This window comes from Arvicola amphibius, chromosome 8 (assembly GCF_903992535.2).
Source record: "Arvicola amphibius chromosome 8, mArvAmp1.2, whole genome shotgun sequence".
Classification (NCBI taxonomy): domain Eukaryota; kingdom Metazoa; phylum Chordata; class Mammalia; order Rodentia; family Cricetidae; genus Arvicola; species Arvicola amphibius.
Window position 1 is genome coordinate 67,362,966 of NC_052054.1, and position 27,947 is coordinate 67,390,912.

At 46.0% G+C, this 27,947-nt stretch overlaps 1 protein-coding gene across 5 annotated transcripts; it reads left to right on the forward strand.

Annotated features, from left to right (window-relative positions):
- The first annotated feature begins 1,218 nt into the window (after positions 1-1,218).
- Positions 1,219-22,431, forward strand: Znf667 (zinc finger protein 667). Of its 5 annotated transcripts, none has more exons than XM_038338667.1 (7): positions 1,222-1,347; positions 3,792-3,876; positions 4,519-4,591; positions 5,882-5,963; positions 8,474-8,600; positions 12,282-12,374; positions 19,212-22,431. In XM_038338667.1, the coding sequence occupies exons 4-7, from the start codon at positions 5,931-5,933 to the stop codon at positions 20,786-20,788; spliced, it is 1,830 nt and encodes a 609-aa protein (XP_038194595.1). In that variant the 5' UTR covers positions 1,222-1,347; positions 3,792-3,876; positions 4,519-4,591; positions 5,882-5,930; the 3' UTR covers positions 20,789-22,431. The 5 variants fall into 5 exon arrangements, with proteins under 5 accessions (XP_041911431.1, XP_038194595.1, XP_041911429.1 ...); XM_042055495.1 differs by having other exon boundaries at positions 3,792-3,864; XM_042055498.1 differs by lacking the exon at positions 4,519-4,591.
- The last annotated feature ends 5,516 nt before the right edge of the window (positions 22,432-27,947 follow it).

The window sequence follows — 27,947 nt, forward strand, 5'->3', positions numbered from 1 at the left end:
AGTCTGCCCCCTTTCCAAACTCCAAGATAATGGCTTGCCTCACTCGTTGGATAGATGGAGAGACTTAGAAAGGGTTGTGAGACTCTGAGCCGCACCTCTTCTTTGGGGCTTCCCACCCTATAACCCTATTTGTGGGTTTCCTCCTTGGAGAAATGCTGTTTAGAACTTAAGTGCTTCCCTCCCCACTCCCCCGCGCCCGCCCAGTTTCCAGTTCAGGGGCCTCGGGTGAGACACGTGTGCTTAAACCTGTTTTCCCGTCTGTGGAATGAAATCACAGCATTTGCCTCAGTAGGGTTGTGGAGAACTATAGGATCTCAGCAGCGTTCCTCACTGTGACCGTTCAGATGTCGCGGCTGATGCTCACCGCTGTCGGTCTTAACACTTCCTTTCCTCTGGGCACTTGTGGTGTGTTCACGCGAAGTGTGGATGTGCTGAACCGTGCGGCTGCCACGCTTTCTCCTGTGCGAACGTCAATGGCTGTGTTATCGCTAAGGGATGCTATAGGGTCTGGTTTCGGGTCCGTCCGGTCACTGAGCCAAGAGTGTCCTCAAGGATCACCTTGATGAGGTGTGAGGTGGCTCCGGAAGTGCCTTGGGTGGGAGTTATGATTTGATAAGAGAGAACCAGAAATGACTAGGGTTACTCAAGAGGCTTAGGACGGGCCTTTCCCCTTTAAGTGGGATTTCTACGGAGATTCCTAAAAATCTCAGGTCTGCAGCTTGGGCGGGAGTAAGGCCTTGAGCAATGGTCAACTGTGCGGGAGTTCCCGCGCTCGGCTAGGAGAGGCTTCAACCGGACTCCAGGGCGGGACGCTCTTCCTTCTCCGCGTCCATGACCGCCCCCTGGTCCACGCCCGGGGTCACTAGCTCTCCAGACAGGCGGGCACGGAGACGGAAACGCTGGGCGAGACAGGCCGGTGCGAGTTCGGTACTGCGCGCGGCGTGTGCGCGCGGGGACCCACTGCGCCCGAGGTGTGGGACTCTGCGAGAGAAACACCCGGGATGGACGCACGCCGCAGGGTCGCGACCCGGAGCCCAGCGGGAGCGCGCACGCGCGTCCGCGGAAGAGCACGCCTCTCCCCGCGCGAGCTGTGCAAATTTGTGCGGGGCGTGGCCTCGCTCTGTCTCCCGGGCTCTGATTGCGTGAGCGTCAGGGGGCGTGGCTCCGCGCTCCCGGGGAAGCCCCCGGGGGCGGGGCCGCACTCGTCTACGTGTTGCTCTCGGGGCGGAGGGAGGGACGGCCCTGGAGGGGGACCCCTGCGGGTCTGGGCGGCGAGTGCGCAGGCGCGGGGGCTCAGTCGCTGGCAGCTCTGTCGCAGCTGTGAGTCTGAGAACAGCTGGGAGGCAGGTGAGGGACAGGCTGACCGCGAGCGAGGCTTCCGTGGAAATGATTGCTGGCGTGTATTTGTGTGTGTGTGTGTGTGTGTGTGTGTGTGTGTGCGCGCGCGCGCGCGCGGCCGGTCCGCGTGGGTTGAGCACTCTTGAACTCATTTCGTGATCCGAGGTGATTCGGTGCACTCCTAAAGCCCCGTGTACGGTTGGCATGGCCCGTGGGGTGGACTCGGTGTGAGGATCCTTCAGGTGATTCCACGTGTGTGTGTGTTTATGTGTTTGTGTGTGTGTATGTGTTTGTTGTGTGTGTGTGAGACGGGCGGGGAGGGAGGGAGGAAAGGGTGGGGAAGAGGGAGAGAAATGGAGACTGAGTAGGCCAGTGGGCCTCAAAAAGCAGGTGCGTGTGCCAACTGCGTGATCTGTGGCGTGCGAAAAGGATGTGGGAACACAGTTGTGAGCATCTTCGTTGTACCTGTGAGCGAGTGTGACAGACCGATGGGGCTGTTTGTCACAGTCTGGGGGTGCACGGCCGGCCTGTGAGGCCCAGAAACAGGTGCCTGATTTGTGGCGTCACGGTGAGAAAAGGAAGCCTCCGCAGGCTGGAGGGGCCGTGGGCACACAATTCTGAGTGTCTCTGTTGTCGCTAGCAGTGCGTGTGTGTGTGTGCACGCGCGTGTCTGTGTGTGTATGTGAGAGAGAGAGAGGGAGGGAGGGAAGGAGGGAGGGAGGGAGGGAAGAAGAGAGGAAGGGAGGGAAGGGGAGAGAGAGAGAGAGAGAGAGAGAGAGAGAGAGAGAGGGAGAGAGAGAGAGGAAGGTGTTGATCACAGTCTAGAGATACTGCGCGCCACCAGATGTCTGTGGCTTTGTTGTATGTGTGACTGACTGTGCCTTATCTCATTTGTTACTGTGGCAACGGGCTCCTCTAGAGCAAGAGATGTGATGGCTACTCTGGGAAACTGAACCTGTTAAGGATGAGACTTGGTTCTGTACAACAGGATAAACAGCGCCAGTCAGAGTGTTGATGGGAGGCTAAAGGAATAACAAGTGAAAGGCCCCGTGTGCCGCCTGGGACATAGTGAGTGCCATGTAGGTAGGGTCTGGCCTTTGTTGTAGTTCTGGAAGTGCGGGTTTTGTGCTGTGCTGTTGACCTGTGTCCAGGTAGGATTGTGCGGAATCCCAGAAGAATTTGTGTCTGCTTTGGAATTTGGCCATCTTCCACCTCCAGCAGATGATCTGGTCTCTCTGATTCCAGCACTGGTGCTTCCCCCACCCCTTCTACCCCTAGGCAAGCATTTGCCTTCTTGGTGTCTGCCCAAGTATGGTTCTGAAGGGAAGACACAGCCTACCCTGACCTGCCGAACCTGTTGTGTGTCTTCCTAATCAGGGTATCTGGAGGGAGATAAATGGAGGTGGTGGGGGTAGGCGCAGAGGGCCTGGGGCCAGCCACCTTTATGCACTAGCACCATGGGTGGACAGTCACAGAACCCTTTTGGAGTGGCCTTGTTGAGTCTCCTCAGGCATCATCAACAGACACTTCATTTCATCCCAGCCATGTTTTTTCAGCATGATCACTGGCAGAAGAAGCAACCATTCATTGGGTCTATAACCTGAAAGGGAAAAACAGAAGACAATGTTGCTGCTGTAACAAATTGCCCTTAGGTTTAATGGTTTCAAAGCTTTATGTATACTCAGTATTTACTAATCTTTTAAATAGTTAATCCAACCATTAATTATTACTATTACTTTTTAACTACTGCCCCGTCCCACAAAGAGAGAAGCATAATAAATCTAGCTTTCTGAGAAGATGACTTCCCATAAACAGTATAGACCATCTTGAAATTCTTGTTTAGCATCAAAACTTAGCTAAGCCTAGCTTTCGTTCCACTTACCTTCCTTCACCATTTGTAGAGGGAAGTGCTCATGCCTCCAGTTTCAGCTCCTTCTGTATCTTCCATAGTCACATCACAGAAAGAGCTTTGCAAAAACAAATAAATAAAGATTTGCACAGATCTTAATAGCACCAGGTGTGAGGATGGCATTCTTTGAGGGTGTTTAAGGGGTAAACTGTTATCAGACCTAAACTTACTTTCAAGTGACTCCATTTTTTTTTTAAATATGTGGGACACGTTACTATTCAGTAAAGAGTTAGATGACTATTTTCTTTTTTTTTTTCTTTTTTTATTTTTCGAGACAGGGTTTCTCTGTGGCTTTGGAGCCTGTCCTGGAACTAGCTCTTATAGACCAGGCTGGCCTCGAACTCACAGAGATCCGCCTGCCTCTGCCTCCCGAGTGCTGGGATTAAAGGCGTGCGCCACCACTGCCCGGCCTAGACTATTTTCTTTTTCTCCAGACTTTCTGCTTTCCCAGTAGGGGATTAGTTTGTCCCTGTTTCCGCTCTCTTGGAAGGCACATGTCTTAGAAGCTGTGGGATAAGTGAGTGCTCGCCCTGTCTCTTTACAGTATCCTGTCAGCACAGGAGGATGGAATCCCTCTTCTGTCAGCACACACGAGCATTATTCAGGATGGATTAATGGTCAGTCCACAGGTGCGGAGTCTCTGCTCTAGTTTTTGTTTGTTTTGTTTTTGAGACAGGGTCTCATGAATCCAAGGCTGGCTCCAGCTTGCTGTATAGCCCAGAAGTGTTTCCTCTACCTCCCACTGCTGGGAAGCTGCCACCACACCCGTTTACATGGTGCTGGAAACAGTTTCCTACAGTTCCTATGTGCTAGGCAAGTCCTCGCCCTCCTGAGCAGTATCCACATCCCAGTCAAGATTCCTGCTCTTGATCCTACACCAAGCATGCGCTTCTGTGGGTTTGTGATATTAACTAAGGAAACAGTGATCAGCCAGCACTCTGCTGTGGATAGAGCTTAGTCCTAGAGCGCTTGCCTAGCATGCACAAGGCTCTCGTTTCAGTCTGCAGCACTACAAAGTAAGTAATTATATAGATGAGGAAATAATAAAAGTTCTAAATAAAAAAGAACAATGTAATAATGTATTGTATGTAATATATGGAGCACTGTCTGAAGACTTAAGAGGTGTATAAACTTAAATATTCCACTAGCCACATTTTTAAATAGACATAAATTTATTATTAAGATTAGTAACATCTTGTTTGCCTTAATGCATCTATAGCAATTTTCATTGTAGATACGTACTAATACATTTAAACCAATTTTCATTGTAGATGAAAACTGTGCTTATATTTCATAAATCTTGCCTTGGAAGAATGGTAACACCAAGTTAGTGCAAATATATATGTAAGTTTTATTGTAATTAATCCAATACCAGTCTTGCTTTCTCTATGTCTACCAAAGCAGTCTATGTGCAATGCTGCCACCCCCAAATTTTGTATAGAGTCTGATTAGTCTTTCTCTCTGCTCAGCTCCTCTCACCTTTCCCCTAGTAGTATCTTATCACAGAAACCGCTCACTTCCACCTTCGCCCTCTGGTTACATCAGCCTTTCTCACCTCACTCTGCCTTAGCACACAGCCTTCTATCCCTCTAGACGTCAAGCCCGTGCCTAGCACCGTGGCTCTACCCTGTGCCCTGTGGCTCAATACTCACCACATTCAGACCTCAGCTTACCCTTGCCTCCTCAGAGAGGCCTTTCCTGACTACTGTGTCACTCTGGTTCCTTATCCTGGTCCTCATTTCACCCCCTAGGGTATGTATGCGCCGTCACCCAGTTTATGTTACACCAGCTGTGGAGCCCAAGGCTAAGTGTCTTCTGGTCCATATCTCTCTAGCAGCTGAGCGACCAGCCCCAGCACCTGCTTTTAGTTAGGCAGCTTCTCTGGGTGTAGTAGCTCTGAGTAGGGCAGTGAACAGAACAGTCAGGATCCCTGCTCTTGACCTAAGTCACCGTGTGCCATGTGGACTTGTTTTCCTTGCCTGAACAAGTGGTACATGGGAGCAGGTACCTTCCTGTTTTAAATGTCATGGCAGGGCCTGGCACCAGCAGGCACCAGTCAGATGGAGGACTGGGTGTCTGCATAGTCTTCTTCTGTGTCCTGATCTGGAGCCTGCTGTGATTGTAGAGGCGGAGTGTTGTGTGATTCCTCCTTGCCCCTTCCCAACCCTGAGAGCAGGACACACACACACACACACAAACCACACACACACATAGACACCCTGAGTGGGACACACATACACACACACACACACACACACACACACATACATGCACAAACCACCACACACACATACACACCCTAAGAGGGGGATACACATACACACACATACATACACACAAACCGCACACACATAGACAACCTAAGAGTGGGACACACATATACACACACACACAAACCACACACATACACCCCCTGTGACACACACACACAAACCACACACATACACACCCTATGACACACATAAACCACACATACATAGACACCCTATATCCCTAAGAGTGGGACATACACACACTCATGATAGACCGACAGACTTGTTCCAAGTACCTTAGCCTATGGAGAGGGGACTAGGGACTGGGAACTTCGGGGTCACTCCAAAGCCATTGAACTTCATGATCTCTCTTTTCTGCCAGTGCTCTGCCTCAGCCTCTGAATGTGGATCATCAAAGTCGGGGGGAAAGGATGCCTGCAGCACGAGGGAAATCAAAGTCCAAGGTGAGTGGTGACCCCTTCCATGTGCTCCATTCTGTCTGTAAGATGTGGCCCATTTGTTTTCTTTCTGGAGATTTCCTGCCTGTGGGAGATGGGTGCAGCACCTGGTGATCCTCCCGTTTCTATGGAGATGGGACCTGAGATGTAACCAGCACTCAGAAAGCTGCTGTGGGTCCCATTTCCTTTCTTCTGTGTTCACAATGGACCGTTCACGGTCCATTCAGCATCCGCAGGGGCTCGGCAGGACTCAGAATTGCCCTCCCCAGAAAGAAGATGAGAGCTCTGTAGTTTCTTTGGCCGGGGGCTGAATACCCAGGTGGGACCCACTCAGCCGAAGGGGTAGGTGCATATGTGCCAGATTAATCCAGTTGTATCACTTTGTTGTTCCTTGTAAAACCAATACTCACATGGAAGAAATGTGCCTGGTTAAGGTACAAGAATGAGGAGTATAATTTGGAAATGAGAAAGTGGGGTGCACAAGTCTTTTGACTGACCTGCTTCACCACTGGAGATGACCAGATGAGCATCACAGCAACTCAAGGGCAGTTTCTATAATTTCCAGCCCCAGCACTCTGTGAGTTCAAGGCCAGCCTGGTTTACAGAGTTCCAGGACAGCCAAGGCTGCACAGAGAAACCCTGTCTTGAAACACCAAACGGAAAAACAAACTAACAAACAAAACACATTTCCTTAGTCTGGGGAAGTTGCTCAGATTGCTTGACTAGGATGCATAAACCCTGAGTTCGATCCCCTGCACACCCCCCGCCCCCATAAATAGAGTGTGGTGGAGCATGCCTGTAACTCAGTACTCAGGGGATAGAGACAGAAAGATGGAGCCATCTTTGGCTACATAGTGAGTCCAGGCTAGCCTTGGCTACATGAGGCCCTGTTACATGTGCATGTTCTCTCTTGCTGCCCCAATAACTATGCATCAACATACATTCCCTGTCGTTTCTGACTTGGTCAGGGTTCAGCCACAACACGGAGTAGCAGGGTCTTCTGCTTGGGTTTCCCAGAACCAAAATCAAATTGTTGACTAACTATATTTTTATTAGGGGCTTAGATTCTCTTCTGGGTATGTTTGTATTAACAAAATTCGGTTCATTTTTACATTTTGCACATTCCCCCCTTCCCCTGTTTTCATGGGAGCAGTAGTCAAGCAACCCAGAGCAAGGCCTAGGTAGTTTGTATAAGGGTTTCCTGGAGCTGAGGAAGATGACAGCAAGTGCTTGCCATTCAATCAGGAGCACCCCAGTTAGGATCCAGATTTAAACAGCAAGGTGCTGGCCAATGAGATGGCTCGGCAGGTAAGGGTCACTCAAGGTTGATTCTCAGGACCCATGTTGTGGACGGAGAGAACCAACTTGCCCTCCATGTTGTCCTTGGAGACCCACCTGCACCACGGCACACCCCCTGCCTCCCCAAGGACACACATAAAGGCCAGATTCAACAGTGTACATCTGTAATCCCACAGCTGGGGAGGCAGAGAGAGGGGGCTCACTGGCTGACCACTGTCAGAATTGGTGAGCGCCAGGTTCAGTGAGAGACCCTGCTTTGAAAAACAAGGTGGAGAGAAGCTGAGGAAGATGCTGATTGTCGGCCTCTGTTCTCTGTGTACATGAGCATATGTGCACCCTCACACATGCATACACACAAGTGAGCATGTGCATACATCCCCAGACACACGCACATCTTCCTTTGTTGCCATGAGCCAGTGATAACCTGATTATACAGTGTTTGGGTTTCTTTATTTTGAAGGAGCCAGACTATGTGGTTGAATCCTAACTCCTTGATTTAGTAATGTGTGAATTGCAATAGATTACCTCACCTCTCTAGGCCTTGGTCTCCTCAATTGTAGCATTGCTATGATCCTCTTGGCAATGGTTCACAACCACCAAGGGTGAATACCGAGTGAACCAGATAGTTAGAGAAAAAAATGCCTTGACTATAAAACCCAGAAAAACCAAATTCCTCTGTTATTTTATTTATTATTTTTGTAAAGAGTTATTCATTTATATGTGTACAGTGTTCTGCTTGCTGGCAGGTGAGGAAAGGGTGCCAGATCTCATTATAGATGGTTGTGAGCCACCATGTAGTTGCTGGGAATTGAACTCAGGACCTCTGGAAGAATAGCCAGTGCTCTTAAGCGCTGAGCCATCTCTTCAGTCTGGTCCTCTGATTTTGAATGCAGTATAATCTTTAATAACAGATTTATTATGCTATACTGCATGCTATTGAATTTATGTCGTACCTCTGCTTCTTTGGTCGCAGAGCTCCTGTCATGACCTGTCTCACGTATTTGTCATTTTCTCTACCACGCAGAGGGAACTTTTTCTAATTTTTTTATTGGTTTTTTTGAGCTATATATTTTTCTTCACTCCCCTCCCTTCCTTTCCCCTCTCCTTCTACCCTCTCCCATGGTCCCTATGTTCCCAATTTACTCAGGAGATCTTATCTTTTGCAGAAGGAATTTTTGAAGCTCATGGTTGAATAGACATAACTTTATTCATTTCAGGCATCGGTGACGTTTGGGGACTTAGCCATCTACTTCTCGCGGGAGGAATGGGAATGGCTGAGTCCCACTCAGAAGGATTTGTACGAAGATGTCATGTTGGAGAACTATCAGAATCTGGTCTCTCTTGGTAAGGTGTCGTGCTCCCCTCTCTCACCCTTTCAGGAATCCATAACCTGCCTGTGAAGGGCATGTGTCAGTTGGTCTGTTCAGGAAAAGGGAAGCCACTTAAGTTGTGTGCATCTCTTTTTTAATGACTGTGTGTGTGTGTGTGTGTGTGTGTGCATGTGCGCGCGCACGCGCGTCTGCCTGTGTCTGCATCTAAATTACACAGTTGGTTGACTTTTACTGTAATCACAGAATTAGACATCAGTTACTATGGTCAATTTTAGGACGTTTTCATTACTCTCCAAAGAAACCCTGTAATCAAGAGCAATTCATTTCCAATGCCCATGTAGCCCTCGAGAGTGGGCAATCCCTAGCCCTCATCTGTCTCTGTGGATTTGCCAGTCTGAGCCTTGTGTGCAAATGGGATCATAAACACACAGCCTTTTCTCTCTTAGCATAATGTTTGAGGTTCATCCCTGTTTCAGCACATATCAGTACTTTGTTCTGGTTCATTACTGAGTAATTACATTGGCTAGACTTCTTTGTCTCATTTATCTTTTATTAACAGGTGGGTATTTGGGTTGTACTTCTTATGAATTGCTGATGTGGGCAGTCATGAACAAGTTTTTTTTTTTTGGTTTTTGTTTTTCAAGACAGGGTTTCTCTGTGTAACAGCCCTGGTTGGCCTGGAACTCACTCTATAGATCAGGCTGGCCTTGAACTCACAGAGATCCTCCTGCCTCTGCCTCCCAGATTAAAGTCATGCACCACCACTACCTAGCTTCATGAACAGGATTGGGGGTGTATATTTTTATTTCTCTTGGCTATAAATTTATGAATTGAATTGGTGGGTCATTTATAAACCGTACTTTCTTATAATTTATATATTTTACTTATGTGTACGAGTGTTTTGCCTGCATGTTTGTATGTATGTACACCATGTGCCTGCCGGATGCCCATGGAGGCCAGAAGAAGGCATCAGATCTCCTAGTCTGGCTTGAACATCTGAAACCTCAAAGCCTACCCCTCCCCCCGCACATGACACATTTCCTCCAGCAAGTCCACACCTAATAGTGCCTTTCCCTATGGATCTATTGGGGGCCGCTTTTATTCAAACCACCACAAACTCTGACTGGTAAAGCTGGCAAAGGGGATGTTTAGATTTCAGAGCTTGAGGCCATGTAAGATCAAGTTCTTTCACTTTTTAAATCCTTAATGAGTCCAAATTGCTGGTTTTTTTTTTTTTTGGTTATTTGTGTGTGTGTGTGTGTGTGTATGTGTGCATGTGCATATGTGAAGGTTATTTTTTTTTTTTTTACTTTTTGAGACAGGGTTTCTCTGTAGCTTTGGAGCCTGTCCTGGAACTAGCTCTTGTAGACCAGGCTGGTCTCGAACTCACAAAGATCCACCTGCCTCTGCCTCCCGAGTGCTGGGATTAAAGGCGTGCGCCACCACCGCCCGGCGAAGGTTATTTTTTGTATAGAAATTATTGTATATAACTACATTATTTGCTTTTTTAATCCTTTTTAAAGATTAATTGTTTATTTTTATTTTATGTGCTTTGATATTTTGCCTTCATGTATGTCTGTGTGAGGGTGTCAGATCCTGGAGTTACAGACAGTTGTGTGCTGCCATGTGGGTGCTGGGGATTGAACCTGGGACCTCTGGATGAGCAGCCAGTGCTTATAACCACTGAGCCATCTCTCCAACACTTATTTCTTGCTTTTGTGCACTTTTGGCCTCAAAGCCTTCAGTGGAGGCACAGCATAACAATGGATCACAGAATGGAGGCGGTTTAGAGTGAGCTGAAGGATGGATCACTTACGACCTTGTCCCAAGAGCTTTTGACCCTATGTTCAGAAAACTAATTTATTCTGTAGAGTTAGTGTCTTAGTCAGGGTTTCTATTGCTGTAAAGAGACACCGTGACCCTGGCAACTCTTAGAAAGAAAAGCATTTAATTGGGGCTGGCTGAGAGTTCAGAGGTTTAGTCCATTATCATCTTGATGGGAAGCATCATGGGAAGCTGGAGAGGTAGCTTAGAGTTCTATATCTGGGTGGGCAGGCAGCAGGAAGAGAGAGTGCCACTGGCATGTCTTGGGCATCTGAAACCTCAAAGCCCCTTCCCCAGTGACACACTTCCTCCAACAAGTCCACACCTCCTAATAGTGCCACTTCCAAAGGGCTATGGGGGCCATTTTCATGTAAACCACCACAGTTAGTTTAAACGCTACTGTATATAACTCAGTTTTCAACTTTTCTTTATAAAAATTTAAAACCATCTCTCACATTTAACCATTCAGCACAGAATAGTCTGACACCAGAGGGGTGGAGATTATTCCAACACCGAACAATTTTTACTTGGATATTGGACAGACTTTGAAATTCTGACACTACTTACCTGGGTCAGTGTCAGAGCCATTAAGAGCTCAGTGTTACAAGACTATCCCTGCTTCAGATACCGTGCACAAGTCTAGGCCTCTGGAGTTTCCAATTAGCCGTAGGTTGGGGGTTCCCACAAACTTCCCTGCTTCTAGATTTGATAGAGGTCAGGTATGTAAGTTTAAGTTTACTAGTTCAGCATAAAAGATGCTATAGAGGCCACAGATGAAAAGACAAATCAGGGGCTGGAGAGATGGCTCAGCAGTTAAGAGCACTGGCTGCTCTTCCAGAGGTCCTGAGTTCAATTCCCAGCAACCACATGATACCTCATAACCATCTATAGTGGGATCTGATTCCCTCTTCTGATGTGTGTGAAGACAGGTCACTCATATACATAAAATAACTAAATATTAGAAAGAAAGAAAATGTGAGGGGCTGGAAAGATGGTTCAGTGGTTAAGAGCACTGACTGTTCTTTCAGAGGACCTGAGTTCAATTACCAGCAACCACATGGTGGCTCACAACCATCTGTAATGAGATCTGGCGCCCTCGTCTGGCCTGCAGGCTTACATGGAGGCAGATTGTTGTGTATATAATAAATAAAATCTTTAAAAAAAAAAGAAAAGGTGAATCAGGAGAGATTCAGGGGAAAGAGTGCAGAATACCTTCTCTAGGAATGCTAATCCCCACATGTTCAGCAGCCTCCCTGCTCTCTGAACCCCTGCTTTGGGCTTATAAAGGCCTCACTGCATCAGTTTGATTAGCTAGTCTCTCACTAGCCGTCTTGTGAGGTTAGGGGACGGGATGGAGGTCCAACTTGAATCACTGTTGGTTCGTTGATCTCTCTGGCCCAACCTGAGAAGCTCCCCTGTGCACTTGCTATCATTAGGATATGAAAGACCCTAGAAATCACCATGTCTATCTTCTTCCCTGAAATGAAATGAATGAAATTTATGCCCTGGCAATGCTGAATCATACATGGGCAGCCTATATATGGTGGTTCTATGGAACTTGTCCATATTGGGTTTCATGGTCTAAGTTGATGAGGACGACTGACCAGGTCTCTTCCTCAAAAGGGCACCAGATCTCATTACAGATGGTTGTGAGCCACCATGTGGTTGCTGGGAATTGAACTCAGAACCTTTGGAAGAGCAGGCAGTGCTCTTAACTGCTGAGCCATCTCTCCACCTTCTTCTCTACCCTACCTCCACTCTTCAGCTGCCCCTCACATTCTGTGTATTTCCATTGTGATGACAAACCCACATTTTCCTATTTCAGTGGTACCCACATAATGACCACTTCCCTTATTTGTCCCATGTCCAGGTCTTGCCTGCCGGAGGCCAAACATCATCACCTTGTTGGAGAAAGGGAAAGCACCATGGATGGTGGAGCCACCAAGACGGCGCCGGGGCCCTGGTGAGTGGCTGAGGACCAAGGCCTAGGTCTTATCATTCAAGTTGCAGAAGGATGCGCGAGCAGTATGTTCACTGGGCTATCTGTAAACCACAGAATATGTCATACACGGTCCTGAGAGTTGGTAATTCTAAGAGGAAGACTTTAGTAGATGTAGTATCTGGTGACAGCCCACTTCCTTCTTATTGTATCGTCATAGGGCCGGAAGGGTGAGGGAACACTATAAGGACACTAATCCCCACCTGAGGGCTTCAACCCCAAAACCTGATTGAGTTCCAAGAGCCTTTACCAGGTATCCTAGTAGAGAAGTGGGCATTCTGCCTGGGATAATTGTTAGAACAAGCACCTGCCCCTTTAAAGCAGTGGTCACTCTTAAGAGGCCAGCTGAAGAAACTCAGCTCCAGCTTGAACCCCTCCCTAGGGCAGAGAGTTAAGGAGCCATTCTGTGCTGTGGTCTCTGTAGCTCCTAAAGTATGTCTTAGCCAGTGCCAGGACCTTTCGTGCTTTTGATCAGATATACAACGTAAATCCTGTGATATAAAGCTTTCTGATACTCCTTGAAATATTATAAAAGTCAGCTTTTTTTCTGGGTTTGAGAGAGTTCTCTAAAGATCTCTCTGGGTACTTCTCTGAAGAGGCTCCTCTGGCCTCCTCCCAGTCGTACATCTCATGACTCATGTCTTCAGTGCTCCCATTGTGTGAGTGCTCTTCCTCCTCCCTTCTCCCATCTTCTGAAGAAGGGCCTATGGCCTCCTCCCAGCCACACATCTCATGGTTTTTGTCTCAGAGACTCTCATTGTGTGAGTGCTCTTCCTCCTTCCTTCTCCCTCCTCCCATCTTCTCTCCCTGTCTCCTACTCTCTCTTGAAAAGAAGCTCCTCTCCAGGTAAAACTTCTTCCCTTTAAGACCCCAAACATGTTTGGTTCTCACATACAATGAACCATTCACCACACTCTCAGGCCTAGAGGTCTGATTGTGATCTCGAGACCCTCCTAATAAACTTTACTTCATAGTGATGTGTGCCTCGTATCTGTATTCAACAATCACGATGTGCTTCCTCTTTGAGATGTTACCTGAGAGCTCCCCACTACACATGGCAGAGTCTCAGGCCTGTGCAAAGAGCTCAGATATAAGACCTTAGGGCGAGAATAACAAATGTTCACTTAATCTCTGCTTGGTGTCAGGTACACTTTGAGGTCATTTCCTCCCAGCAGGCTGTAGTGGGTGGAATTAGTACCGTGGCATCATAGGTGAATGGGGCACTGCCATCCAGAGAGGCCCTGTGACTTGCTAGACCCAGAATCAGAGCTCAGTCTGCCTTTGTACCCAGAAATTCAGGTCTTCACCCTCCTTCCCTCTGACACCCCATGTCTGTGCTTTCTCATTTGTGACCAGAAGAGGTATCAGCTGGTCTCTGGTGACAACACTCATCATAATGCTCAGGTTTGAATGATTCTGTTATTCCTTAAAAAGTGTTCATCATGCCAGGCATGGTGATGCTCGCCTTTAATGCCAGGACTCGGGAGGCAGAGGCAGGTGGATCTCTGTGAGTTTGAGGCCAGCCTGGTCTATAGAGGGAGTTCCAGGACAGCAGTGCTATTACACAGCAAACCCCTGTCTCCCAAACAAAACAAAACAAAACAAAACAAAACAAAAATGTTCATCTCTTCTGTAACGTTTCGTTTTGGCTGCTAGTCAGTGACTTCCCTCTGCAGATAAATTCCTCTTTGGCTGTCCCAGGTAAACATCATTTAATTTGAGTCTTTGAGCTAGGTACAAACCAGGGAGAAAGGCCGCTGATGCACAGCCCTTAGTGACTGAGAGCGACTAAGTGTGCTTTATCAACTCTCAGTCGCAGACAGATACTGAGTACAGCATAAAAGAGAGGTTTAATTTGGTTCATTATTGTGAAGGGTTCAGTGGGTGGACTGGATCCATTGTGTTTAGGCCCAAGGGGAGGCATAGTGGAGCAAGGATGGCTCAGTCACATGATTGCCAGGAGGGGTCTGGGCACAAGGTATATCTTTTCCAGACACACCTCCTGTAACCTACTTACTCCACCTAAGTCCAACTTTTTCTTAAAATTTGTTTCTTGTTTTTTGAGCATGGTTTCTCTGTAGATTTGGAGCCTGTCCTGGAACTAGCTAGCTCTTGTAGACCAGGCTGGCCTGGAACTCACAGAGATCCGCCTGTCTCTGCCTTCTGAGTGCTGGGATTAAAGGTGTGCACACCACCCCTCAACTAGGTGCAACTTCTTACCCTCTACCACCTCTCAATAATGCCAGCATATTAGGAATCTATCAAGGGATTAATCTACCAATGAAAGCATATGGGCCCTATTGTCTAATCCCCTGTTAGCGGTTAGACTCACCAGCTAAGGACCAAAGTGTTCAATACACAAGCCCTTCTGGGGAACGTTTTCATGTCCAAACCTCAAGAAGTTATGTAATACAAAGAAGCCAGAGCGATACCAACCTGTCAGGCAAGGAGTAGCTGCTGGTGCAGTGGTACCAGGAAGGTTATGAAGGTAACCAGACACTTTCTGATTGGGTTTGAGCCCTGTTCCTCTGGGGGAGTTTATGCCTTGTGCTGTAATCCTGTTCAAGAGCTTACGACTCAGACGTTAAGGACTCGGGGAATGGGGACAGCTACTACTATTTTTTTTTAAGAGAAGATGTCGGCACAATGTAAACGAAAGGTCCCATCTTCATTTTCCATCTTCATCTTGACACGAGAAGAAATTTTTTTATATGACACAATGGTGTTTTAAGTCACAGATGAAATTTAGCTATGTTACATAGGTTCAGAAAAAGCAAAAGTTAACAACTAAGGCTGCCTAGTGTCGATAAGTAATTTTCACGAAAGTGATGGCCGTGGCTGTGCGCGGTCTGCATAGGTTTGCTTTTGTCACGTTGTATTCCATTTCCGTTTGGATTCTGATTTCTTATTAATAGGAGTGCAGTTATGTAAGTTGTTCATTTTAGGTTTTCCCCCCTTTGTTGTTTTGAGTCATAGAAGTGTGACTAGATTCAAGGGTTATTCTCTAGAAATCTCCGAGTTGCTTTCCAGAGTTGTAACGTTACCAGCCCCAGGAAACTGCACCAACTTCAGAAGCCTTTCTAGGGATGATGGATTCTCAGCAGCCTCTCTAAGGATGGATTCTCAGCTGCCTTTCTAGGGATGGATTCTCAGCTGCCTTTCTATGGATGGATTCTCAGCAGCCTCTCTAGGGGTGGATTCTCAGCAGCCTTTCTAGGGATGGATTCTCAGCAGCCTTTCTAGGGATGGATTCTCAGCAGCCTCTCTAAGGATGGATTCTCAGCAGCCTCTCTAAGGATGGATTCTCAGCTGCCTTTCTAGGGATGGATTCTCAGCAGCCTCTCTAGGGGTGGATTCTCAGCTGCCTTTCTAGGGATGGATTCTCAGCAGCCTCTCTAGGGGTGGATTCTCAGCAGCCTTTCTAGGGGTGGATTCTCAGCAGCCTTTCTAGGGATAGATTCTCAGCTGCCTTTTTAGGGATGGATTCTCAGCTGCCTTTCTAGGGGTGGATTCTCAGCAGCCTTTCTAGGGATGGATTCTCAGCTGCCTTTCTAGGGATGGATTCTCAGCTGCCTTTCTAGGGATGGATTCTCAGCAGCCTCTCTAGGGATGGATTCTCAGCAGCCTTTCTAGGGATGGATTCTCAGCTGCCTTTCTAGGGGTGGATTCTCAGCAGCCTCTCTATGGATGGATTCTCAGCAACCTCTCTAGGGATGGATTCTCAGCAGCTTTTCTAGGGATGGATTCTCAGCTGCTGTCTTAGTTGCTGGAGGAGTGAGCACCACCCCTGTGACTCCCAAAACCCTGTGCCCCACGCCTCTGGGTCTCAGCTTCTTGACTTATCCCCTTTGCCGGTTTTGTATTTTTCCTTATACTTCACTATAGTATTTCCCAGCCTTGCTAACGCTGCCACCCTTTAGTACAGCTCATGTGGTGGTGACCCTAGCTGTACAATCATTTTATTGCTGCTTTATAACTGTGATTTTGCTACTGTGATAAATCCTAATGTAAATATCTGATATGCAGGGTATCTAATATGTGTCCCCCGTGAGAGGGTCATTTGACCCCCCAGAGGGGTCGCGCCCCACAGGCTGAGAACCACAGCAGTGATGGATCAGAGCCGAGTCTAACCAGCAAAGGAGAGTTAGCAAATGAGCGCCATCTACAGAGCTGCAGTGTAATGGCAGTTCAACGTTCATCTTCACAAGACCTGGATGGCGTACCTTTTCTTCTTTCCTGAAGGGATTGGAGATAGCTCAGTGGCAGAACACTTGCCTAGAGTGTACAAGGCCTTGACTTAGTCAGCAGTGCCCGAGAAGACAAAGATGCTCTCAGTAAATCGATAGCAATCAGTTTATAGAGCGCTTGCTAGGTCAGGTTCTGTGCCAAGGCCTGCAAGTTCATTATCGCTTTTATCCTCTCCAATGATTGTAGAAATCTTTGTCATCCCAATTTGACAAATGAGGATTAAGACCCGGGCTAAATACCTTGCTTAGGATCTGTCAAAGAGCCATGCAGTGAGGAGTGGAGCCTTGGCGGTTTGTATTGTGACTCCAAATAGAGACCTGCAAAGCCAGGTGTGTTAGTGCACAAACCTTTAATCCCAAAATTTAGGAAGCTGAGGCAAGTGGATCTCTATGTGCTTGAGACTAGTGGGCTAGTGAGCTGGTGACTTCCAGACCTACCAGAGTTCATGCTGAGATTCTGTCTCAAAAGAACCAAACCGAGGTCCTCAGTAAATGAAGGTATGAAGAAAAAGATAAAGCTTCTGCAGAGATGGCTTAGTGGTTACGAGAGCCTCCTGCTTTTCCGGGGGAGCTGGTTTTGGTTCCCAGCACCCTCACTGCATGGGCACCTGTACCTTCTGCTCACGAGATCCAATTCCTCTGTGTGTACGTACACTTATATGGACACACACACAATCAATGGGATCAGAGCCAGAAAGGATTCTAGGGTAAATACCATTAGTTTTTAAGAAAATAATTTAATATCTTTTTATTTACCTATTTTTAGTAATGTATATGTGTACACTTGCATATTTAGAGTGCAGGTGCTAGCAGAGGCTGGAGACGTCAGATTCCCCTAGAGCTGGAGTCACGGGGTGTTGGTTGTAAGCGACCCAGTGTGGGTGCTGGGCACTGAATTTGGGCTCTGCAGCCTTAGGCACTCTTCCCTCCTGAGCCATCTCTCTGTCCCCACTTCTCTGAGAGTCTTATCCTCGTATGTATTGACTGTGTCTATCTGTACCCCGGCCTTTCCAGTCCCCCGATACTCCCTAGCAGGCCCTCCTTCCACTTTTTGTTTGTTCTGTTGTAAACCACTGAGTCCTTTTTAGTCTTGCCTGCTAGAATATTGACTGATCTTTTTGGCTTGACCTTGTGCAGGTGGCCATAACAGCAGTGATCCCATAAGTGTAATGACCACACTCCTCCTCATCCTGACTCTTAATATTTGTCCCATCCCCTTCTCTGAGCCTTGGGGAAGCTAGACTCAGATCCCTGGGTTTGAGTTCCACACAGAATAAAAAGGAGGAAGCCAGCTGTGCAATGCATGCATTAATGCATTTCTCAGCTCTCAGCAGTGGATCTAAAGCAGCTAGTTGCTTGGACTGTAACCTAGAATTGCGAACCAATAAATCCTTTCTTTCTTAAGATGCTGTTTTCTGGGTATTAATCACAGCAACAGGAAACAGACATAGGACAGGGCTTTCCAGAAATATTTAGTAACTGGAATTCAGAAAAGATTGAAGTTTGAAAGAGAATAAATCACTTTTATATATGTAATATATTTTATAGCATATACATTTAACTCCATAGATAATTCATTAGTTAAATGTATTTCACTACGTGAAATTCATAAAAGGAAATTAAAAGGCGTGGTTACTTAGGATTAAAGGTGGAAATAGAAATTAACTGTAAATGGGTAAGATATGTTACCTGTGTGATGAAAACATCTAAAACTGGATTATAGTGATATCAAACTTAGTAAATTTATGAAAAAATTGGATTATACTCTTAGGTTGAATGAATATCTCTATAAAGTTATAAATCCTAAAAGCACATTCTTGAATACCGAACCCTGAGAAGCACGAATGTACTAACAGAGTCACTTGGAAAGGACACGCTCCAGCCTGCTGAGCGGCCTGTAGGCATGTGATGTGCTCCAAGTTTGCTAGTTTTTGTGAGGTGTCACCTATGCGGGATGGGCCTTGGTGATGCAGCTGGCTCTGAGTCATCATGTCTGCTCCTGTAAGTAACCCCTGACCCACAGTCCTGTAAGGAACCCCAATAAAACTCACTGGTTCACCAAACTGGACTTTGGTGGTATCCGTACTTTGATCTATTTTGGGATCCCTATTTGGAGTGAGTAGGTGTGTACGTTGTCTCCCCACGAAAAGCTTTGTCACACAATACACTCTGGGGTGAGCTTCTGACTCACCCATGGTGAGTAAAAGTAATTACGACATTCTCAGATGTTCTTCTTCCAGGGCTTCTGGATTGTGTCACACCGATGATTCAAAGTAATCACCACAAAGCAAGAAGGCTATTAATAAAGAAATCTCTAAAATTCGAGGCCAACCTGGTCACAAAGTGAGTTTCAGGACAGCCAAGACTGTTACATAGAGAAACCCTGTCTCAGAAAACAAAAGTTGTCACCACAAGACTTAGTACAGTAGTGGGGACTAGAGAAAGACACACTGTCCTCTCTCGTTAGCATCGTGTCGTTATAACCACTAATTATAATGACTCCTTTCGTCTCTTCAGCACAGGAAACTAATCCTAACTTCCTGGTGTATTTCAGAATCAGCGTCTAAGTGTGAGACCAAGAAGTTACCACCAAGTCAGTGTAACAAATCTGTGCAAAGTATTCATCAGAAACCAGTTTCTTCACAACAAAAGGTTACCACCGGGAAGACAAAACAAAACAAAAATTCATTTGTAAGAAAGTCCAAAAAAGGACATTCAGGCAAGAAATCTTTAAAGTGTAATAATTGTGGAAAAACCTTTTTTCGAAATCTGTCTTTTAAACTTCATCAAGACTTTCACGCTGGAGAGAGGTCTTACGGATGCAGTAATTGTAGACAAGTTTTCAGACAGATCTTATCCCTCATTCTTCATCAGAGAGTTCACAATCGGGATAAAAGCTACAAATGTGATAAATGTGGGGAAATTTTTCATAAAAAATTAACTCTTATAATACATAGGAGAATTCATAATCAAAAGGAAAATTTTAACCATGAGAAGAGTCCAGGTTCATGCCCATCTCTCAGTGTACCCCATAATAATCACATGGTTGAGAGTATTCACCAGTGCAGAAAATGTGGGAAAGCCTTCAGCCGAATGTCGTCCTTTATACTTCATAAGAGAATTCACAGTAGAAAGAAAATACAAAAGTGTAATAAATATGGGAGTGGCTTCAAAAAGAAGACAGTCCTTGTAAATAAAAGAATTTGTACCGGAAAGAAAACTCATGGAAATAGGAAGGCCTTACATCAGAGTCCCCAGCAGAGAACTTGGCATTTAGAAAATCCTTTTACATGTAGGAAATGTGGGAAGTCCTTCAGTAGGATCTCACCCTTAATGCTTCATCAGAGAATTCACACTTCAGGGAAACCCTACAAATGTGATAAGTGTCAGAAAGACTTCAGACGGCTTTCGACCCTTATTCTGCACCTAAGAACTCATAATGGGGAGAAGCAGTTTAAGTGCAATAAATGTGAGAAGGTTTGCCATCGGTATTCATCCCTTATTCAACACCAGAAAATTCATAAAAGGAAAAAGAAACTCATCGAATGCAAGGAATGTGGAAAGATGTTTTGTGGCATTAAAAACCTAAAAGTTCATCTGAACATTCATTCAGAAGAGAAGCCTTTCAAATGCAATAAATGTAGCAAAGTTTTTGGCCGCCAGTCATTTCTTACTGAACATCAAAGAATCCACACTGGAGAAAAGCCCTATCAGTGTGAAGAATGTGGGAAAGCCTTTAGCCACCGGATATCTCTGACCCGACATAAGAGAATCCACAGTGAAGACAGACCTTATGAATGTGACCAGTGTGGGAAAGCCTTCAGCCAGAGTGCTCATCTTGCCCAGCATGAGAGAATTCACACTGGAGAGAAGCCCTACGCATGCAAGACATGCAAGAAGTCCTTTACTCAGCGCATATCCCTCATTCTGCATGAAAGAAGTCACACTGGGGAGAAGCCCTACGAATGTAACGAGTGTGGGAAGGCCTTCAGTAGTGGCTCGGACCTTATACGGCATCAGAGAAGTCATTCTCTAGAGAAACCGTATGAATGTAGCAAATGTGGTAAGGCGTATAGTCGGAGCTCATCTCTGATTCGACATCAGAGCACACATTCAGAGGAAAAGTCCTGACATTGCTGCTAACTGCAAAAGCTAAAAAGGATGTCAAAGAAGTGCGTGAGTGTTCTCAACTTACGATGTATGTCCTGATAAACTCACCATAACTTGAAACATTTAAGACAGAACTATATTTAGTATAGCTACCCTACCAAATGTGATTGTTTAGCAGCACAGTATAACATGGAGTCCAGTTGTTCTCAGCTGATCCTGCTGCCCAGCATCTCGAGAGCAATCATACTGCTTACTGCTCATCTTCAGCCTAGCGAAAGATTACAATTTCTAGCCTAATGGATATTGCTTCTGTGCCATCATAACGCTGAAAACTCCTACATCAGAAATCATTAATTGGAGGGAGGGAACTATCTGCCTATAAAATGTTTTGTGTCTTTGGGGCCTTTTTATGATATTCTCCCCTTGAAAGCCAAAGCACAAAAGTAGTAGGCAGATTTTGAACTGAAGATCTGAAATCAGCTGAGGTACGCTCAGGATATTGGCCCAGGGTTTGTAAATGAGAGCGTTTTTCAGTTGCTATTTTATTTCCAGTGTAGTTTTGAGGACACGTCACTGGATACATACAATCAAATGGGACTGCGAGTCTTATCTTTCTCCGGATGGTGCTTTGAGCCCAAGTTGCGGTCCCAGGAGAATGGAGTGTTGAGTCTGTTCTCAACTAGAACTCCTGCATGTAAAGACTAACAGGCAAAACAGGAAACAGCTGGGCTGTGGTAGTACACACCTTTAATCCCAGCACTCAGGAGGCAGAGGCAGGTGGATCTCTGTGAGTTCGAGGCCAGCCTGGTCTACAGAGCGAGTTCCAGGACAGGCTCCAAAGCTACACAGAGAAAACCCTGTCTCAAAAAACCAAAACAAAACAGAAAACAGAGTGCCTCTTCTCCTGACATGAATGTGTTGGGATGAGAACAAAGAAGTGTTAAAATAGCGTTGGCAGTGGTGTGCAGCAGTCAGTAGCACACTGACTCTGTGGATGCCAAGATGCACTGTGAAAATTTAGTGTGATTAAGTCAGGCTGGGCTGGGCTGGGCAGGAGACTGGAGAATGGGGAACTTGAGAGCAGGGAGAAGTTATTGTTTACTTTTTTATTTGAACATAAATTGTCTATATTTATATAAATAAACAGCATTTTCATGTAATATTGCTAGTTGCTGTACAAAAAGTAACTGTGTTTTTATGGCCTGAACATTTGTGTTACCCCAAAACTCATGTTGAAGCTCTAAGTCCTCAGTGTGATATTTGGAAATGAGACTAATGAAGTCATGATGTGGATGGGCCTTTTTGATGAGTGTATTGATCAGAGACACCAGAGAGCTTGATCTCTTTCTATACCGTGTGAGAACACAGACGGCCATCTGCAAACTAAGAAAAGGCCTTTACCACTGACCAGTGTGAACTCTGATGTTGGATTTCCAGCCTTTGGAGGAACTGTGAGAACCTCATTTCTCTGTAAGTCAACCAGTCTGTGATAGTGTGTTGTAGCACCTCAAGGTGATTAATTCATGGAAGTACTCCTGGGGAATGTACTGGCTGTTTCCCTTTGAGCTATCCAACATGTTCAATGTATTTTTCTGTCCCTCTTTCCAGCTTGTGTACGTTATATAAGAAATAAAGTCCGAATTCTTTTGTGTGATTCAATTGTATACAGTCAGACTCTTTTGTATGAGTTTTTCTTGTGCAAAAGCTATTTAGAAGAAAAGTTTATAGTGTTTGACCAAGAGGGTCTAATTTTGACCACAAGTGTTGGGGTTTGAATACGAACTGTCCACCAGAGGCTCATCATCCCCAGCTGGTAGGTGACTCTGGGAAGTTTTGGTGAGGCGTTACTGGAGGAACTAGATCATGGGAGTGTGGCTGTGTCTTTGGGGGATTGAGTCATGTCCCACCCTGTCTTTAAAAACAATTTTTTAAGAATTTAAAATTAAAATTTTATTTATACGTATAAATTTATGGTAGCAGAAGCAGGTCCACAGCTAAACATTTGACCAAGCTTAGGGAACCCTGCAGAAGAGGGGGAGAAAGGCTTGTAGAAGCTGTTAGGGTCTGAGAGAAGCCCCTAAGGAAAGACCAACAGCCACGTATGCAGTAACAAGAGCGCTTTATTAATTTCAATGTTGGGGTGGCACCTGGTGACCCTCAAAGCAGGTCATGAGCTTTTTTTTTTTTTTTTTTTTTTTTAGCAGAGTTAGAGGGATTCCAAGGAGGAGGGATTAATCTGTGGCTGATTGGTGGAGGAAAAATTAGCATGGGGCGGGCTGGAGAGATGGCTCAGTGGTTAAGAGTACTGACTGCTCTTCCAGAGGATCCGGGTTCAATTCCCAGCACCCACATGGCAGCTCACAACTGTCTGAAGATCCAGTTGCAAGGGATCTGACACCTTCACACCAATGCACATAAAATAAAGTTAAACAAACCATAAAAAAATATTTAAAAAAAAATTAGCATGGGGCTGATTGGTGGGAGGTCCTAGTGGTTAGGGACCTTCCAGCTGCAGGGTAGGGGAAGCTATCTTAGTTATCAGGAGACTGGGGGCGCCTGCTGAGCCAGCAAAGGGGATTTGGGGGGCTGCTGAGCCAGCAGAAAGGCTATGGGGCACCTGTTGAGCTAGCAAAGGGACTTTGGGTGCCTGCTGAGCCAGCAGAAGGCTGTGGGGCGCCTGCTGATTGGTTGCTCCTAAGCTGAGGTCTTACTGAGCACTGTCTGTTTAGCTCTGTTCCATTTAGTGAACTGAAACTAAATCCTAGTCTCTTTCAGGGCTATGAGGAGAGCCTGTCTTGGCTCTGGTCTGCTGCCCCCACCACAAGCCCTCTCAGGAGCCAGAGGGGTTGAAGTCACAGAATCAGCTGAGCAGGACACACAGGGGCTCAGAGACTGAAGCAGCAATCACAGAACCTGCATGAGTCTGTGTTTGGTTCTCTACGTATGTTATGTTTGCTTAGCTTGGGGGTTTTGTGCAACCCCTAACAGTGGGAGTGGGGGTGTCTCTGACTCTTTTGCCTGCTCTTGGGACCCCTTTCCTCTTACTGGGTTGCCTCATCCAACCCTGATATGAAGTTTGTGCCTAGTCATATTGTAACATGTTATGCTGGTTTTGGTTGCTATCCCTGGAAAGAGGAGTGGAAGGGGAAGGGAGGGGAAGCTGCAGTCGGAATGAATTGTATGAGAGAAGAATAGAGAGTTTAAAATATTTTATATGTATGAAGGTTTTGCCTGCACCATGCATATGCCTGGTGCTCTCGGAGGCCAGAGGAAGGCATCCAATTCCCTGGAGCTGGAGGTCCGGTTGTGAGTCACCATGTAGATGCTGAGAATTGAACCTCTGCTCTAAACTGCTGAGTCATTTCTCCACCCCATCTCCCCGTTCACGTCAACAAATTTATAGTATTTTGTTAGGGCAGCTCAAGCTGACTAATACATTGGGGAGCTTTCACAAGACCCTTCTCTACCTGTCCCCTCTCCCCTCTCTATTCTGATTACCACATAAGAGCTCTGCTCTACTATGCTGCTCACCCTACTATGATGGACTAAAACCAAAATAAATCTTTCCCTGTTTTGCTCAGGTATTTTGTCTCAACAATAAAAACTCTAATACAAGTAAGAAAACAACCAAAACTTAGGGAAGTTCAACTTGCAGGCAGGGTAAAAGCAGCTGGCATGCTGCTTAAATGTTAAATTTTCAGATCTGTAAACAAAAACAAGGTCACTGCACAGAAGAGGTCAAAAAGAGGCACATTTTTTCTCTTTCCCTGTCTACCCACCTTCACCCCTGCCCAAATATTTGTCCTCTAATCTGCCTGGAAAGCTAGCTCCAGGTCAGCGGTGTCCTATCCGGGATGTGGCTCAGTGGTAACAGAGTCCGTGTACTCCACTTTGCTGTGACAAAGCACTGACCGAAAGCAACTCAGAAAGGAAGAGTTTATTTGACTACACTTGCAGGGCACAGTCGGTCCATCACTGAGAAGTCAGGGTAGGAACTCAGAGGGCAGCAACTGGAGAAATGCTGTTTCCTGGCTGGTTCCCCGGCTCATGCTTGGCTAGCTGCCTCGTATACCTCAGGTCATCCTGCCCAGGTGGTGCCTACCCACAGACATCAATTTCCAATTAAGACAGTCCTCCACTGACATGCCCACAGTCTGATCTGGGCAATTCCTCAGATGACTCTAGACTACAAGCCTGACCGACCTGAGTTCAATCCCTGGGGCCTACATGGAGAAAGGTGAAGAACAATTGCAGCAAGTTGTCCCCATACACATACACTAAAGTGTAATTTAAAAAAGGATATATAAGATTGAACTGCCAAAAAGACACCTTAAATGCAGAAAGTAAATGTAAAATAGTGTGCGTGTGTAGGTATGCGTATGCGCGCGCGCGCGCGTGTGCATGTATGTGTGGTGAGAGGGTGAGGGTGGCAGTGGTAATAGGTGGTATAAGCACTTGAAAAGCTGAAACCAGAGCATGTGATCAAACCGGACTCTCTGAACGTGGCTGATGAGGAGGGCTGACTGAGAAGCCAAGGACAATGGCTCTGGGTTTTGATCCTACTCCATGTACTGGCTTTGTGGGAGCCTAGTCTGCTTGGATGCTCACCTTCCTAGACCTGGATGGAGGGGGGAGGACCTTGGACTTCCCACAGGGCAGGGAACCCTGACTGCAGTTTGGACTGGAGAGGGAGGGGGAGGGAAGTGGAGGGAGGGGGAAGGAAATGGGAGGGGGGAAATTTTTAATTAAAAATAAATAAATAAATAATAAAAAACAAACAAAAAAGAAAAGCTGAAACCAAAACAAGGAATAAATGATAAAAGTTATAGAGTAGTTCCTAGTTTGTGCTAAGGCCATGGATTCCATTCTTAGCATAGAAAAGAAAAGCTGTAATAAAGGGGTCACCTTCTAAGAGCACATACTCTTAAATGGACATAAATTCACTTACAGAGGTACAAATTCAATGACGTTAAGGAGCCAATAGAAGCAAAAGAAGAGATAGATCTGGAGCAGGTAAGCGTTTGGGATGGCTTAGCAAGCAGGATCCTTGCTTGGCTTGAGCTACCCACATACCTTTTCCAAAAAAAAAAAAAGTGTTTAGCAACCTCACCTTCGAGCTACATGCATGTTGCACATGCAAAGCACAAGCATGAGGCCCTCCTTCAGATCTCCAGCACCCATTAAGTCAGGCTTTATAGCCTGTGACCCTAGTTGTGGGAGGTGGAAACAGGTGGATCTGGGAGGGGGTGCTTGCTGGTCAGACAGAATAGTTGAAAAGGTGAGCTCCAGGTTCATTAAGAGATGCTCTCAAAAAATGAAGCAGGGCCAGGCATGGTATATGCCTTTAATCCCAGAACTCAGGAGGCAGAAGTGGGGAGATACTTACAAGTTCAAAACTAGCCTGGACTAGATAGTTTGTAGTTAACAAAACAAAATAATAGGGGCCTGGAAAGATGACTCGGTGATTAAGAGCACTTGGTGCTCTTCCAAAAGACCCAGTTTGAGTGGCTCATAGCTGCAACTCCAGTTCCACAGGCTCTGATGCTATCTTCTGGCCTCCCAAAGGTACTAGGCATGCATATGGTGCACAGGCAAACATGCAGGCACAATACCCATACACATACAAATACAAATAAAAACAAGACTGAATGCTGGTAGAACACTCTCCACAAAATCCTCTCAGCTGGATCCCCTGAACCTATGTTAAAGACAGATATGATAGCACCCATGTCTGTAATACCTACTCTTTAAGTAACCCCTCATCCATACTCCTGCTAGGAACCCCAATAAAAACTCATTTGGGGGCTGGAAAGACTCCCAGCGCCCTCGTGGTAACTCAAAACTAACTCTAACTCAAGTTCCGGGGGGATCTGACACCCTCTTCTGCTTTCTTAGGCACTAGACATACATATAAAATGCAGATTAAAACAAACAAAAACAAAAAAAAACACCCCAAAAAACCTCATTGGTTTACCAAGTTGGACTTAGATGCAATCACTACTTCGGTTTGTAGTGGGTTCCCTTTCTGGGATGAGTAGATGTGTGTGTGTGTGTGTGTGTGTGTGTGTCTGTGTTGCATCTCCTCAGAAAAGTTCATCATACAGCATGTCTCTGTAGGGTTGCTCCAGGAAGTTATCATTATAGGGAAGCATTGTTGTTCCCATAATATTAGGTCGCTAGTTAGGCATTGGCAGGCTTTAAAGTTGCTGAGTGTTGACCCATCCCTCAGTTGTAGCAATTTGTAAAACCAGAAAACAAAAATGCAGGACCCCGATTGTCAGTCAAAACAGTGCAAATAGCCAGGAGGTGGTGGCACACGCCTTTAATTCCAGTCCTCAGGGAGATGGAGGCAGGTGGATCTCTGTGAGTTTGAAGCCAGCCTGGTTTACAGAGTGAGTTCCAGGACAGGCTCCAAAGCCACACTGAGAAACCCTGTCTTGATAAAACAAAAAGAAAAACAAAACAAAAAACCCAACAACAACAAACACCAGTGCAATTGGAGTCAAATCTCTGGTTTTCAATAAAGACATACTCAGAGGGCTTTCTGGTAAAGAACAGAGATATACCATTGTTTCCTCCCTTCAGCGTTAATCCAAATGGGCCTGCCTGTCAGTCACCCACGCAGAAAAATGGTATGGGAAAAGCTTTCTGTTTGAGCCAATAGAAATATTAAGGCTGCCTAGCTTTCTGTGGCTACTGTCCACTTTTTCCCCACAATGGTCCCTCCCCCCTTGGGAGTAGTGTACTTTGCCTTTTTTGTTGTTTTTGTTTGTTGTTTCTAGACAAGGTTTCTCTGTGTGACAGTACAGGCTGTCTTGGAACTTGCTTTGTAGACCAGGCTGGCCTCGAACTCACAGATTCACGTGCCTCTGCCTCCCAAGTGCTGGGATTAAAGGTGTGTGCCATCATACCTGGCCTGGCCTTTTAATAGAGACCTATTATCTACCCAAGGCTGTGTGTGTCTTGCCTGAATTCTTCCTATAGAGATCGCATAGACTAGGATGCTGAGGGGAAGCCAGAGCTAGAGCTTTGCAACACTTAAGATGATTATTCTTAGTCAGGGTATAATTTCAGCATCATATGAGGTTTTCATCCTCTGTCAGAAAAAATGTTTGTGTGCTCATGCATGCATGTATGTATGGGGGAAGTATGTATGTGTGCAGCATGTGTCTGGAAGTTA